This window comes from Psilocybe cubensis, chromosome 3, assembly GCF_017499595.1.
Source record: "Psilocybe cubensis strain MGC-MH-2018 chromosome 3, whole genome shotgun sequence".
Classification (NCBI taxonomy): domain Eukaryota; kingdom Fungi; phylum Basidiomycota; class Agaricomycetes; order Agaricales; family Agrocybaceae; genus Psilocybe; species Psilocybe cubensis.
In genome coordinates this window covers 1,555,609-1,570,600 of record NC_063001.1, presented here as the reverse complement: position 1 = coordinate 1,570,600, position 14,992 = coordinate 1,555,609, and the positions used below count along the sequence as shown (strand labels likewise).

Here is a 14,992-nt window from a genome sequence, read left to right as displayed (position 1 = left end):
TTGTCCCAGGTGTTTTGTTCATAGTCCAAGCCTTTTCTCCATAAGGCTGACTATAATTCCGGCTTAAGACCATTCCATAGTCGATCTACACACTGCTCAGGAGTAGACTTTCCAATTATCCGGAACAATATCATTAATTCAGCCGCATATTCAGCCACAGTCAAGTTTCCTTGAGAGAAGTTCTCCAACTTCTTTCTTTATTTCAACCTGAAGTCAGGAGGGAAACAATAATTGTAGAGCTCAGTAAAGAAGCATTGCCTGTCCCACGCATCCATGTTTATAGCAACCATTGTTGAATAAAACTTATATGCTTTACCAGCCAAGTAGTCTGCACACTTAACCACTTGATCCTGAGGAGGTAAAGCTGCTTTCTTGCAAAACCTCTCACACTGCGTTATATACTTTTAAAATTTCATAAAGTCAGCGTCTCCATGATACTTGTCCGGTGCTGTTGGTGGCAAAGGTTTGAACTTTGCTGTTGTATTGGTCTGTCCTTCAGTAACCAGAGGTCCCAGCACCTGCCTATTATCATGATTGTTTACTGCCTCTTTGTCCCTCATGTTAGTGAGTAATTGACCAATCAGGCTGTCCGAAGACAGCTGATTACTAGGCTTAATTGCTTTCGCACGTTTGATTTGTACACGTTGACGGACGGCTTGGGCAATTAGATCCTCTACTTCTTGAGACATTGGAGTGTGTGAAATTCCTCTTCTCTTAGTTTGTTCCTGAGCTTCTACTGACTGAATGCAAGCTGCATATGCTCTTTTCAAATTGTTTAATTGCCTTTCCATCTCTTAAATACGTTCATATTCCGTGTCGGTACTAATGTTCACCAAATCACCGCAATTATTTGCTAAGTTACTTTGCGCTTGGGCGTGGGAATCACGTATCACACGCTCAATTTCCTTTTGTATCTCGGGATTCAATTCATTCTCGGGTATTCCGACGTTTCCCCAGTTCCTGGGATCAATCCCTTTACCTTTATCGTGAGATTGTTCATCCTCACACTCCTCACTGTTTCTACCCATTTGGGTATTACGAGTTTCCATGGTTTTCTTTAGATTAACTAATCTATCCATTAGGGATACTACCAATTCCCTAGTTTCTGCCAAAGCCAGATATGCACTGTGCACATCGGCATTAAGGTGAGTCCCTAAACCTAACGTATTGGTGTTATCTAGACTCATACTACGACGGGCTTGCCTAGCTGCAGCAGCAAGTCCATGAGCCTCTGGGATGTCTTTCCTGCGGCCCTTCTTATAATCATGCAGGTCATTACGACCACACGGCTCGTTCCCACCCGTTCTATGTGATTGATGCAGATTGAATGGATTATTATTGGGGATGTCCAATCCCCGGTTAGTGTGACACCAAGTGACAGGCGGGGTCACACCTGTGACCAGGCAATTTCTTGAGACATCGAGTTTGTGCTTTGCACAAATCAAGGTTTCGCTATTTTTTATGTCAATAGAGGTAGAAGATAGTTTATCTCTGGACCTATGGTATTAATTAGCTGTAAAAAGTTGTCAACATGTTTTAAATGCTTAATCAAGGTGTTTTGCCTGCCAAATTTAGACCTCAAAGATATTTATGCATTATCTCCTCAAGAAATACACATATAGGTATGATTTGTAGAGTTTTTTCATTAGAATTGAATTTGGAATCGACCTATCAGAGCCGAATTTTGAAATTCTTCCTGGTTTCTGAGATATACATGTAAAATAGGCACTTTAACATACTTAGAGGCACAATATAAAAAATCTGCTCTGATAGAGTTGTGGCATATAGAAATTATATTACTTTATGTCTGTAAAACTACTTGCAGTTTTGAGGCTGTAATGAGTTGATAGCCAAATACTGGTTATGGATCAATATTACTACCATTATATATATCATAGATGTTATTGATTACATTATATATTGTTGAACTGAAATGCCTTTTAAAACAGCATTCTAGCGCAGTTAAAATCATGAGATTTGGTGAAGAAATGACCATTTTACACCTTTAACAAATTTTGGCCTTTGGATGGCTGGAAGCGGAAGCTACTCTCAGCCACGTCTATTTTTGGCTGTGTTATTCAGCATTGACCATGTTTAGACAAGAGAGCATATCTACATGAATTCTGTACTGATTTTCATGATTCAAGATGATAAATGCCCGGTTTTTTAAAGTCAACATGTCTATTTTCATCTCAAATTCCAAACCATATTTCTCAAATCTGCAGCATGCAAGTTCTCTTTTGTTATCATCATGTGATTTTTGATAAATGGCTTATTTTATGTACTATTTGCATTCAAGCCTTACTTTTAAGACTCAAATGTATGTTATATGTGTGTTGGACTTCATTAGTTCTGAATTATAAGAAGGTAACTGTCTAGAATGAAGAAATATAGGCATGTATCAGGTTTTGTGACAAAACCTTGCGTGACGTGTGATTATCCCTGCCTGTCACGCTATCAGGGATTGTGCAACACCATTATTATAAATTATATATCCGCCGGATAAATCTGTCCGCCGGATAGCACGTGACCCACGTGACCACTGTGGTAGTCAGATTTGCCTGATTTAAGACACCACCGCAGTAGCAGGATCAGGCAGCCATGTTCCACCACTGCAGTGGCAGGATCAGGCAGCCATATTCCACTACCGTGGTGGCAGGATCAGGCAGCCATATTCCACCACCGCGGTGGATCCAACCTTGAGCCACCCCCGCGGTGGTTGACAACATCAGATGGATCTCACCACCGGGTTGGAGGTCCAACAGATGTCAGGCCCGCTACTGTGGTTATGGCGCAAAGCAGGCATACACCATCACTCCAGTGATAGCTACTGACATGTTTATTCCGCCACCTCAGGGCTGACCACGATTATGTTGGCGCAACCACTGAGATTCTGGCAGGCAACACCTTTCCCCCAGCATAGTAGTGGCTTATCTCCCCTTTGTGCAAATTACCAAGGTAGATGTCTCACAAATACATGTTGTAGCAATTCACCACACGCTTCCAAGACACGGTGATTCCATTCACCTTAGATAACATATCTCACTGCACTGTTGTATCAATGTACATGATGAATTAACAGATTTCTACCCAAACATCTCAAAAATCTTTTATAAATATCACTACCATCACTCTAGTGGTGGATCTACGCAAGTAATTCTCACCACAAAAACATCAATAAAGATAAATATATATTAAAAAAATTGCTTCATTTTGTTTCTCTTCCTTTAACCACAATCTCAACATGGAAACCTTCTACCTCTTTGACACTCCCAACACTCCCGAGTTACCAGCATCTATAAAGGATTTTGCAATTGTTTTGCCTGGTGGTGCAACCTGTCCTTGCTGCCATGCTTAACCTATCTCCCACCCTATCAAGTGCACAGGAGGTAAACCCGAAAACCTAGGTTACTACTTCCAGATGTGTCTAGATTGATATACCTGCATCCATACTCAAGGCAAATGCAAATTTTTCCAGTGGGTATTCCATCCCAAAAACCCCTCCAATGTCAATGTTTCAGTGCCTCCAGCACCTGGTGCGCCATTTTATTCCACCTCTCCCTTTTCTACCCCATCACATCAAGGTAAATGGGCTACCTGTGAAGGGCTCTGTTTGAATGGAATTTGCAATCAAATATGTACCTTTTTGATGTGCAAAACCTGTTGCATTAATCACCAGTCTAGCACCCCTGGAACAAGGTGCACTGTCTCTGCCCACGCTATCTCAGCCGACATCTTAAACAACAAACATAATGCACCATTACATGCACCTGCTCAGAGTCCACTGCATGCACCCCCTCAGAATGATCCCCCTCAAGCTTCCTCATCCCAAGCTTCTCAAAATCCAACACCTCAATTGTACGGAAGGATGGTTGACCTCCTGTATCAAGAAAAACTCACATCTTTTCCTGAGATGTTTACCTTATCCCCCGTTGGCAATAGTCCTAGCAAGGCACAGCTCCGCAACCTAGAGAACCAGAAGGTCAGAATATTGTGGTGGTTCTCAGTATGTCTTTCATATTTTAATTCCTACGTCATTAATTCTCAAACTTTATAGGATGATGAATGTCCTGAACTCTTCAAAGCAGACTGTGCAACGCATCCCTATTTTCAACCAGCCTTAGACTTGGTTCCTTCCCTTTGCAAAGCCTTTCCTGAAGACCCCCAGTTCACCAAATGTGAAACATTCAGGGCTTACAATTTATCTACAGGAGAATAGTCCATAACTCAAAAATCCGTAACAGTCGACAAAACCACCAACACAGTCCTCTTGAGGCATGTATGTGTTAAGCAATGTCTTGATTTTGAGAAATACAATACCTCACCTACTGCACGGCGCCTGCGGGATACCAATAATAAGTGATCCTCCTCAGCAGCTGAACCATATCCTCAAAAATTACGTGTCCTGGATGCAACAGGGGATCCTACGCCAGTCCGTCTGTTTGCTTATATGCATCAACAACCCGCATTCCAGGATATCCTTGACCTGTGAGTAGGGTTTTGTGCACTCTGGTCAAAACTTATGCTCTTAAAATTAGTACTTTGTGTGACAGTAAACTAGATACCACATCTAAAAATGCCACAGATATCTTAGGTCAAGATACCACACCAGCATTACCATCTACGCAGAACCATGCCATTTAGTACACTTAACCTCAATATTTACTTTTTTACTACATTACTTATTTAACCAGGGCGGCATTCAATTGCCATAGTATCAATGCTCCGCAATCACAACCTGATACTACCCATGCCTCACTGTAAGTCATTGATTTGTCTCACTTGCATGACTCTCACCGTTCACCCCCTCTTTCAGGATTCACGGCCCATCAAAATCCGGTTTCCCCCTGAAGTATGCCTGTGATATGGACCACTGTTTCAAACACATGAATGATCTGCCTGGAAATTCCAAGACAAAAATCAAATTCAAGTCTGTTTATGGTGGGATACCCTATGTCTCTTCCACGTATTCAGACCATTTTAAGATATGGAAGAAGGTGAAAGATACTCTGGAATTTGCTTCTGCTGTGGCAGCTGGTCATAGTACAGAAGGTTTATGGTCTACCGTTTTTTAATTTTATAAGAACACCAAGTAGATAGTAAATGCAAATAGCTATGTATCATTCAATCATTCGGCAAAAAAAATTGGTTGTTTACCTGGCCGGCCTATGTACTCCTATGCAACCATTTCTCTATATCCCGTTAATTTGAAATATTGAATGCTTGGCAAAAGACAAAAAAAACCAATACTCTTGTTCAACTCTGCCCTGTCCCAAACCCTTTACATCTGTTTGATAGCCCCCAATGGCCCCTCAATGAATGATTAAAGAATAATTATGAGCGTAGCCACAGTTTGCATGTTTTTACGCTCACCTTATTGTCTCCCATTCAGTGCTCATGTCCCATTTGCCTACCTAGTGGTAAGTTTTTCCATATATTTTTACTACTGTACTCACAGACATCCAGAAACTTCTTTCAATACTTAAGAGAGTTGCAATGGCAAGTGAACTGAAGGATTGCCCAGCCAAGAAACATTTGGCCATAGGACAAATAATTTTGCACCAGCCAGAGGTTGATTGAGGACTGGTAGCTTCAATATATATCATTATATCTAGACAACTGTCTACAGGCAAACTGAACTGTTACCCAGTAATTCATATTATTGTTTATCTAGGGATTTCATTACTATTGGGCATTTCATTCCTAGACAAAAATATGATATCAAACCAATTGATTTCATTACTTGTTGGCTTGATTTCATTTCAATTGAAGGCTGTTTCATTCCACTATTATCAACAATTTCATTGCAATTTCATTTCTATCTTGAAGTATTTCATTAATATTTAGAATTGATTTCATTAGCTATAGAGGTGATTTCATTATGATTTCATATCTAATCTTATGATTATCTAGGCTTGATAATCCTGTACCAGATTGATTAGTGCATGCTATTTTTGGCCCAGGAACTTGGACTAAATATATTAGAATTAGGGCTGATAGCCATCACATCAGAGCCCTGTCCCTGCCCCTTCTCTTGGGTCCTGGCTCTATAAATAACACTCATCCTATACTACTTTTGTGCATTGCTGGCAATGGATTGGGCACTTTTGGGGGTATTTCTAGACCGTTTCCCTTGGTGTTTTTTGGTAGACATATAGTTTTAAAGTGTCCCAATCCGAATATGAAATCAGAATTGCAATATCTTTACTTGTTATTGTGCAATTAAGCGTACAATGTTTTGGTCAAAAAGCGCACCTTGAATAGCACCCTCCAGGGGCTGGCATGCACCCTTTTGACTATGCCATTATTTATTATTTATGTTAAACGAAGTACATGCCAAGTTTCAGCTCAATTGGAGTAGTAGAACCTATTGAACTAGGATGTGCACCCTACCCCTCCTCCTACCCCTTGTATAAATGCCTTCCTGATCAGATAAATTCAGGCACAACTAGGGCTGGGTGGGTGCCCATTATACCAATTTTTAGAGTTCAAAATCTTGGTGCAATTCCAAGATTTAAGGGTACTACCCCCCACTCCCTCCAGAACTTTTGTATTTTATTATACTATAGGATGGGCTCTCAGACCATTAAAAAACATGTAGATCTACTACTAACAGTACATAGAGTCCAAAATGTACCCTTGAAATCCCTCTGCAACAAGGGAACATACTGATTTAAGGGGGGGTATGAGGAGAGGTATTGTAGATTATTGATCAGGCCATATCTCTACAAATACTTTGTCATAAATCACATTCTTGACGTCTACAGATACCTATTGATGCCTCCTAAATATCATTCTCAGCAACTAAAGAGATCCGTCCATTAAATGAGATGCTGCAGAAGGAATACCATTCTTCACCAAAATGCATAGTATTTTTGCATTTACCATATATAAAAGATTATGATCAGAGAATATAAAAATAGGATAGTATAGCCCCAAATTTTAGCTTTCCAGAACATCAAGGATGCTGTGCATTGGACAAGTGGTTGTTGAGATATGGAAAGAAAGGTGTTGAAGAACCCATCAGAGACCCGGATGGATATTGGCCTTTATTTATGCTTTATTTGTGGTCACCTCTTTGGCCTTTCTCCGAGATACATTTTGACATATCTCAGCTCATACTCATTGGGTTTCCATAATTCTATATACCACAGATAAGTGTCATTTGGGGCTACACAACCGTTTTATTTTTGTATTTTTTGGGTGTTATCTTGCCCATCATATTTCGCCTTTTTGCGATTTTTGGACAATATTGCTTATTCTTCTTGTACCATCTTGTTAAGTGTTCTGGTCATTTAGCAGTATGAATATAATATGTAGAGGACCTTAGTAGCTATCTGTGAATGTAAAATATATGCATTTTGGTGAAGTATAAGCGGTGATATGGTTATATTATGGTGCACATCCAATACCTTTTTATTAGCCTCATAACCAAGGTATTCCCCTTCATCCTGAATGCTTCAAAGATATGTATTGCGTCTGTGGTACTATATAGAGCAGATTTACATACCTATATGTGCTGGGAATGGCAATTCTATCCCATAATAAAATATACAAATTCTGGAGAGGATGGGGGTAGTACCCTTAAATCTTGGAATTGAACCAAGATTTTGGACTCTAAAAATTGGTATAATGGGCACCCACCCAGCCCTGGTTGGGCCTGAATTTATCTGATTAGGAAGACATTTATACAAGGGGTAGGAGGAGGGGTAGGGTGCACATCCTAATTCATCACCTCTATAGCTAATGAAATCAATTCTAAATATTAATGAAATACTTCAAGATAGAAATGAAATTGCAATGAAATTGTTGATAATAGTGGAATAAAACAGCCTTCAATTGAAATGAAATCAAGCCAACAAGTAATGAAATCAATTGGTTTGATATCATATTTTTGTCTAGGAATGAAATGCCCAATAGTAATGAAATCCCTAGATAAACAATAATATGAATTACTGGGTAACAGTTCAGTTTGCCTGTAGACAGTTGTCTAGATATAATGATATAAAATTGAAGCTACTAGTGTGCTAGTAGGGTTGAACGAGCACGCCTTACACGACTTGTTAACCTTGGTTGAGTGGGCCCCCGTCGCCTAATCCCCAAGTTATTTCTAGTTAAAAGTAACCCTTTTAAATTAGGCTAGTTTAACTTCGTCTTTTCAACTTGCGTTCGCATCGCACCCCGAGCTCCGAGTAACGCCTAGTTTGTTTCCACACATCATTACACATTCCTACACATCGCTACCAACACTTGTATCCATCCGCTTATGCGTTCCTTCACAATTTGCAATAATGACTTCTGATCCCCAAATCACTCTATTGAACTCAACCAACTACAACACCTGGGCAGGCCAAATGACCGCCTATCTCCAGTCTAAAGGGATATGGCGCATTGTCAGCGGTGCTAGAGCACAGCCAATGCTCTCAGACAAGCCCACTGCTCAGGAGGAAGCTTTGCTTGAAACCTACTTTGAGCAGAGAGACAAAGCATGTGGTTTGATCTATCTGAGTTTGGAGAATGATTAGAGGGTTCATGTGGAAGCCATCAAGGATGATCCTATCAAGATGTGGGATGCCCTTGCTGCTGTACATCAGCAAAAGCGCCCTGGCAACCACTTTAATGCATATGATGATCTGTTCTCCATCTGAAAGGAGGAAGGTGAAAACCTTTAAACCCTGATCAATAGAGTTGAGCAAGCCATGTTGCTAATTCAGCAGCTTTGCCCTAAGAGGTTTGATCTGGCTAAGCTTGATGAAGAGCTTGCTTTGCTTGCTCTGGTCAGGGCACTCCCAGAAGAGTACAGTTCATTTGCATCCTCACTTCTCCTTTTGGACAAGTTGGACAAGACTACAATTCATCAAGCTTTTGTCACAGAGGACATACAGCAATGTCGCCGCGCTTCAGAGTTGCCTGCACTCGCCACCGCGTTCCAGACCGCTCCAGCCCCTTCTGCATCTAAGCCCAAGTGCGCATTTTGTGATATGACCAACCATGCAATGGACAAATGTCACAAGTTCATTGCTGCGCAAAAGGATGCGAAGGAGCGTGTCAAAGTGGCTCGCAAAGGCAACAGAGTGCACAAGGCCTCAGAGGCATCCAGTGAGGAAAAAGAGTCCAAGGATATGGAATTTGCTGGAAATGCAAGTGCTCTTAATACCAATGTTCCCTCTTCCATTTCACCTCAAACTAATGACAATTGGATTGCAGACACAGGGGCAACTTCTCATATAACGCCCCATTGCAATTGGGTTAGAAATTACACCCCCCTTTGCATTCCAATCCGATTAGCAGATGAATGAGTTATTTATTCTGCAGTGGTGGGCACTGTGTTTTTTGAACCGGTTGTAAATGGAATAAAGTCAAGAGGTGTCGAGTTGACTAGAGTTTTACATGTACCAGATCTCCAAAACAATCTACTGTCTGTTCTATATCTCACAAAGCACAAAGGCTTTAAAATCACTATTGATGCTAATCTGATGCAGTTTCATCGCAAAGGAGCTTGTCTCTTCTCTGTAGATGTTAGTACATCAAACTGCGCTTTATTGAACGGTTATACAGTTCCTATTTTGGAGTCTGCCTTCATTTCCTCCAATTCTACTCTACCCCTTGATATCAGTCTCTGGCATTGTCGGTTTGCTCATCGTAGCTACACTGACATCCAGAAGATGATTAGAGAGGGTATGGTTACCGGACTCAAGCTGAATTCACAGCAACAGCCTGACCCCATTTGTGAACCTTGCCTTGCAGGCAAGATGCATTCCAACTCATTTCTTTCTTCACCCAGCATGTCAGATGTTCTGCTTGCGCTTATCTTCTCAGATCTGAAAGGTTCTATCTCGCCCCCTACTCCTAAAGGCTATTGCTACTGGATAACCTTTATCAATGACCATACAAAAAGTAGAGCTGCTGTGCTTCTTAAGTGCAAAAGCAATGCATTCAGTGTGTTTCAAATGTATAAAGCATGGGCTGAGAACAAATTAGGCTTTAAGATCGAAGCGCTGCAGGATGACAAAGCTGGTGAATACATGTTGAATGCTTTCATCAAATTCACTGACCAGTGTGGCATTGAGCGTCGTCATACAATGCAAAATCGCCCACAACAGAACAGAGTTGCAGAGCATGCAAATCGCACCATGGCAGAACATGTTACTTCCATGCTCAATGAGGCTCGTGTTCTACCTTTGTTTTGGGGTTGCTGTGTTGCAGCATACATGCATGTATGGAATCGTATTCTTACAGATCCTCTACCAGACAAGACTCCGTATGAACACTGGAACAAGCGCAAACCTGATGTTAGTCATTTGAGGGTTTGGGGTTGTCTTGCATATGTTTATGTTCAGGGAGATAAGCGCAAATCGTTGCAGCCTCATATGGAGAAGTGTATCTTTGTTGGGTATCCTACTGGGTACAAGGGCTGGGAGTTTTACAACCCAGTCACCAAAAGGTTCATTATCTCTGAGAGAGCTGATTTCAACAAAAGGTGCTTTCCTGGGGTGTCCACTGGCCCTATGCCAAAGTTTGACCTTCTGCAAGTGCACCACCTCCCAATTCAGGGGGGAACTCTAATGGCTTCAATTTTGATGATGATGAGGATGACTCTACTCCAAGTCCTGTCATTGAGCCAAAAGTGCCTATTGCGCCTCCTGAACAGCCAGCTGAACCACCACAGCCTGAGGCTGTTCCTGCACTTCCTCCTAAGCCTGCACGCTGCCAGCGTGCTCCAGTTGATTCTGCAACATTGAGATGCACTACTCGTGTTCCTAAGCAGCCTGGTGAATGGTGGAAGATTTTACATGATCCTGAACCACCTGAAGCCAATGATCCTGGATTTGAAGAGGTAGAGTTTGCTGGGCTTGTTTCAAGCGCAGATCCGCGCACATTCAAACAGGCAATGAAAGCACCTAATGCGCACATGTGGGAAGAGGCTGCTAACACAGAATTCAATCTGTTGCAGCACAACCAAACTTGGGAGCGAGTTGAGCTTCCTCCGGGTCAAAAGACAATTGGCTGTGGTTGGGTCTTTAAAATCAAGCGAAATGCAGATGGCAGTATAGAGTGCTACAAGGCTTGTATTGTTGCCAAGGGCTACAGTCAGCGCCCTGGCATTGATTACCATGAGGTCTTTGCTCCTACTTTTTGCCCTGCTACTTTCCGCTTGATTGTGACTCTGGCCGCGATTGGAGACTTGAAGTTGCGCTCTGTTGATATTACAGCTGCTTTCACTAAAGGTGACCTAGACGAGGAGATTTACATGCTACAACCTGAAGGATTTCACCAAGGTGGTCCTAACATGGTTTTGAAGCTCAAAAAGTCGCTCTATGGTCTTAAGCAGTCTGCACGTTGTCAACGTGAATTTTAAGTTCACCTGGGTTTTACCGGATAGTCAAATATTGGGTTATTCCAGTTGTTTGATGGATTCAAGGTTTTAATCAATTTGGTGTATTTTCCACAAGTTTCCTCAAGTGCAATTAGAGGCAGGTAAGTATAGGGATATTGGAAATGAGTTTTAAAGAAGTCAATCTGAAAAGAATATTTGTTAGTAATTTATGTGTTTTGGGTTACGCACCTAAAGCTTAGTTTTAGAGTGGTAAATTTGACGGGTGGTTAGACTGTTGGACGGAGCTGACGGACGGAACTGATAGACGGAACTTAACGGACAGAACTAACGGATGGAACTGACGGATGGAACTGACAGATGGAACTGACGGATGGAACTGACAGACGGAACTGACAGACGGAACTGACGGACGGAACTGATGGACGGAACTGACGGATAGAACTGACGGATGGAACTGACGGATGGATTTGAATGGCTGGACAGGTGGTTTAGACTGAACTGACTGAAGGTTTAAAACAAGCTGATTGCTTTAGAAAGGACTACTGAATTTAATGTGATTCAATACTCTTTATAACAGACAAGCAGAGTTTTAGGTAGTATAAGTATATTGCAAGAAATAACCAATTACAGGGTTTGAGCAAGTTTAGGGGTGCTATTGAAAAGGGGAACTTAGCTACTGTCCAAAATTTTCTGAGCCTTTATATACCTTTTCCTATGCTTACATAATCACAATAGCAATTTCTATATAGGGATAGGCTGACTAAACTATAAACCTCATTACCAATCCATTTCTATTGTTCTGGCTACTTTTGGCAGAGCGAGTAAGCGCCGGATGGTGGTTTATAAGCATTTCTATTGTGTTCACTAAGCGCCGAGCAGGAGATTACTAATATGTGTCATTGTTATTAGTTAATGGAATGTTCAAGAATGTTGCCTTGACAACACATCAAATAGGCTGTGCTGATTATCTATTTTTAAATATGAGGCTATGCACTGTCTGATTGCTGCTCCCATGGCTGTGCTGGGTACTGATCATGCTTGTGGACCATCAATCTTATCTGATTTGAGTGCAATTTGTCATGTGACCATATATAATCTTATCTCTTGCAGATAATGTATCTCTCCCAACGATGTTGACTTAAGGTGTTCTATGAGTTTTGCCTGTTTTGTTATTGTTGGTTGATGCAAGGAATATTATGTTTTTATTCAAAACATTTTGCATGCCTTACATCTGCAGAGAACGTAAATGCAATTGACCTTGGTTGCAAATTCCTTGCAGCGACTAACAATTTTTCATTCAACCACATATTACTCTTCTAATATCATACAATAAGGGCCTCCTCCGGTCCTTTATATTCTCGTTCGATAATGGAAATTACTACTATCTCCACCGTCTCCTGTTCTTCTGAAACATTTGCTACTGCACAGGAAAAATATGTCTAAACGCTTGAGATGATAGATCCCCATAGAGTGAGGGTAGGTGGCGCGTTATAAACAGGTACTGTTTTATAAATGAAAGGGCAGTAATGTTCTACCAACTCCTTTGGAATGGGCACTTTGCAAAGCCTGCTAGGAATGCGCACAATTAGGGAAGGGAAGATGAAATGGAAAGCCTGGAAGCGGCGTTGATTGATGGTGTAGGCATTGAGCTGAATGAAGAAAAATTTGTGCGTAATTGCGACACGAAGGGTGGCAATGTAGCGAACTTCCTCAGTTTCTTCCTCGTATTCTACCATAACAATGTCTCCATGCTGAATAGGTTTGGTAAGTGTAAGACTTGGATGAAGGTTATATCGCCATTTTGCACCCTTGAATTGTGTCTTGGGAACAGGAGATGGTCTCGAAAATATGCGCGAACATAAATTAGGGCAGGTTGTCTGTGCCATAGTTCGCAAAACTCCTTTGTAGTAAAGCATCCTGGATCAAATTCGCGGTAAACACCTTCCACATTGGCATGATGTTCAAGATGAACAAGCGGGTAAGATGCAGGAAAACGGGGGCGTTGATTCTGGTAGTGATCCATAGTGTCCTTGCATAACCTTTCCCATACTTCTGTGCGGGGAGTAGGGGTGCAAGGCATATGCGCCAAGTCTTCACTATCAGAGTCGGTGGTGGTAATAATTGTGATGCTAGACTTGCTAGCTACAGCAGCGCTGGGTGGAGGGTAGTCTTTAGAATGAATAGTGTGCTGCCCATCATATTTCACATAGGTGGGTTGACCGTCTGCCGCAATAAAGAGGGGATGCCCTATAGTGGGGGATGTGAGGGTCTTTGCTCTGAACATTGGTGAATGACGGGGTAAGGCAGCGTTTGAGTAGTATTGAACCACTAAATTTCATGTGTTCCTATTTTAGTTAGAGTCGCTTAACATTAGAAATCACTAGATTCGTCACTTTCAGATTCAGAAGTATTGGTGCCTGATGTATCAGATTCATGATCATTACAATAGGTAGGGTTCTCTTTCATAAATTGATGATCCCTGGTGATGTAGGGTAAGAGCCGTGCAGGTGCCACCTTGGCCTTATACTCCGCTCCATCTAATTCGCTAACAATATAGTACCCGTTTTCATGACGCCGTTTGATAATAAATAGCCCTAAGTATCGTACTTTATGTTTGCAATTATGGCTCATTTCAATGGCTGTATTCCGAACCAATACTAACTCTCCAATTTTATATTCATCTCTGGATAGTCGGTGTATAAACCGTTTTTCAAATTGTTCTTTAGAAGCAAAGCGAGCTTTCTTCAAAATATTTGAGGCCCATTCTATATCTTTTGGGTATTTGCTGAGTTGCTGCATTCGCATAGCTAGTAAACGACTGGTTGACATGCGGGGACGGAATCCTTCAACCATAAAAGTAGCTTTGGCCAAGTCTAAGGGAAGTAAGGGGTTGGTTCCATGCAGAAGTTGATATGGGGAAAATCCTGTCACACGACTAATCGTAACCCTATCAGCAAATAAGGCTTCTGACAACTTCTCAGGCCAGTGAGTGATAGGTGTTCCAGTGGTTTGGCATGATTTTATGATAGCTTCTCGTAATACAAAGTGTCCGTGTTCTACTACCCCATTAGCATGATGGTTGTAAGGAGTAATGCGTATTTGTGGAATCTTTAGACATTTGAGTAATATTGCAAATGCGCCTTTTATTTCTCCTCCATTATCCGTAATTACATGTTCAGGTGCTCCATATTGACAATATATCTGTTCCCAAAAGAAGAGTTTTAATTCTTTGGCTGTTTTGTTTTCTAGTGCTTGAGCTTTGCATACTCTTAATAGGTCATCTCGGGCTGCAACAATACAGACTTTCTTATCATATGAGGTTGGCATGTGCATTATATCAATATATATTCTTGAGAATAATTTTGTTGGAGTAGATATGATAAGTGGAATTTCTGTTCTTTTCAAACTCTGTACTTGGCATTCATGATAGGTGCATACATGATGGTATACATTTGCTCGCATGTGTGGCCAGTAGAAACGATGTCAAAATAGTTCATATACAGATGTAACCTCTTTATGTCCTAATTCCTCATGTGCTCGACGGAGTATAGCAATTTTGGATTCAGGTCGCTAAATTACTAATAGTGGAGGTTGAGTATCATTGCGCTTGTACATCCGTTTATTCTGAATAAAAAATTGAGTTGCTTTGCTTAA

At 41.2% G+C, this 14,992-nt stretch overlaps 3 protein-coding genes across 3 annotated transcripts; 2 read left to right on the top strand and 1 right to left on the bottom strand.

The window, feature by feature from the left end:
- Nucleotides 1–3,506: 3,506 nt before the first annotated feature.
- Nucleotides 3,507–4,363, top strand: JR316_0003284 (uncharacterized protein; the record flags this gene model as incomplete). The annotated part of the gene is made up of 4 exons (XM_047889057.1): nt 3,507–3,584; nt 3,680–4,006; nt 4,058–4,178; nt 4,266–4,363. The coding sequence occupies 4 exons, from the start codon at nt 3,507–3,509 to the stop codon at nt 4,361–4,363; spliced, it is 624 nt and encodes a 207-aa protein (XP_047751431.1).
- Nucleotides 4,364–4,450: 87 nt separating this feature from the next.
- Nucleotides 4,451–5,075, top strand: JR316_0003283 (uncharacterized protein; the record flags this gene model as incomplete). The annotated part of the gene is made up of 4 exons (XM_047889056.1): nt 4,451–4,488; nt 4,539–4,643; nt 4,716–4,760; nt 4,817–5,075. 4 exons carry the CDS (start codon nt 4,451–4,453, stop codon nt 5,073–5,075), a joined length of 447 nt encoding a protein of 148 aa, XP_047751430.1.
- A 7,702-nt stretch (nt 5,076–12,777) lies between these two features.
- On the bottom strand, nt 12,778–13,622 carry JR316_0003282 (uncharacterized protein; the record flags this gene model as incomplete). Its single annotated transcript, XM_047889055.1, has 2 exons — nt 12,778–13,089; nt 13,287–13,622. The coding sequence occupies 2 exons, from the start codon at nt 13,620–13,622 to the stop codon at nt 12,778–12,780; spliced, it is 648 nt and encodes a 215-aa protein (XP_047751429.1).
- Between the last annotated feature and the right edge of the window lie 1,370 nt (nt 13,623–14,992).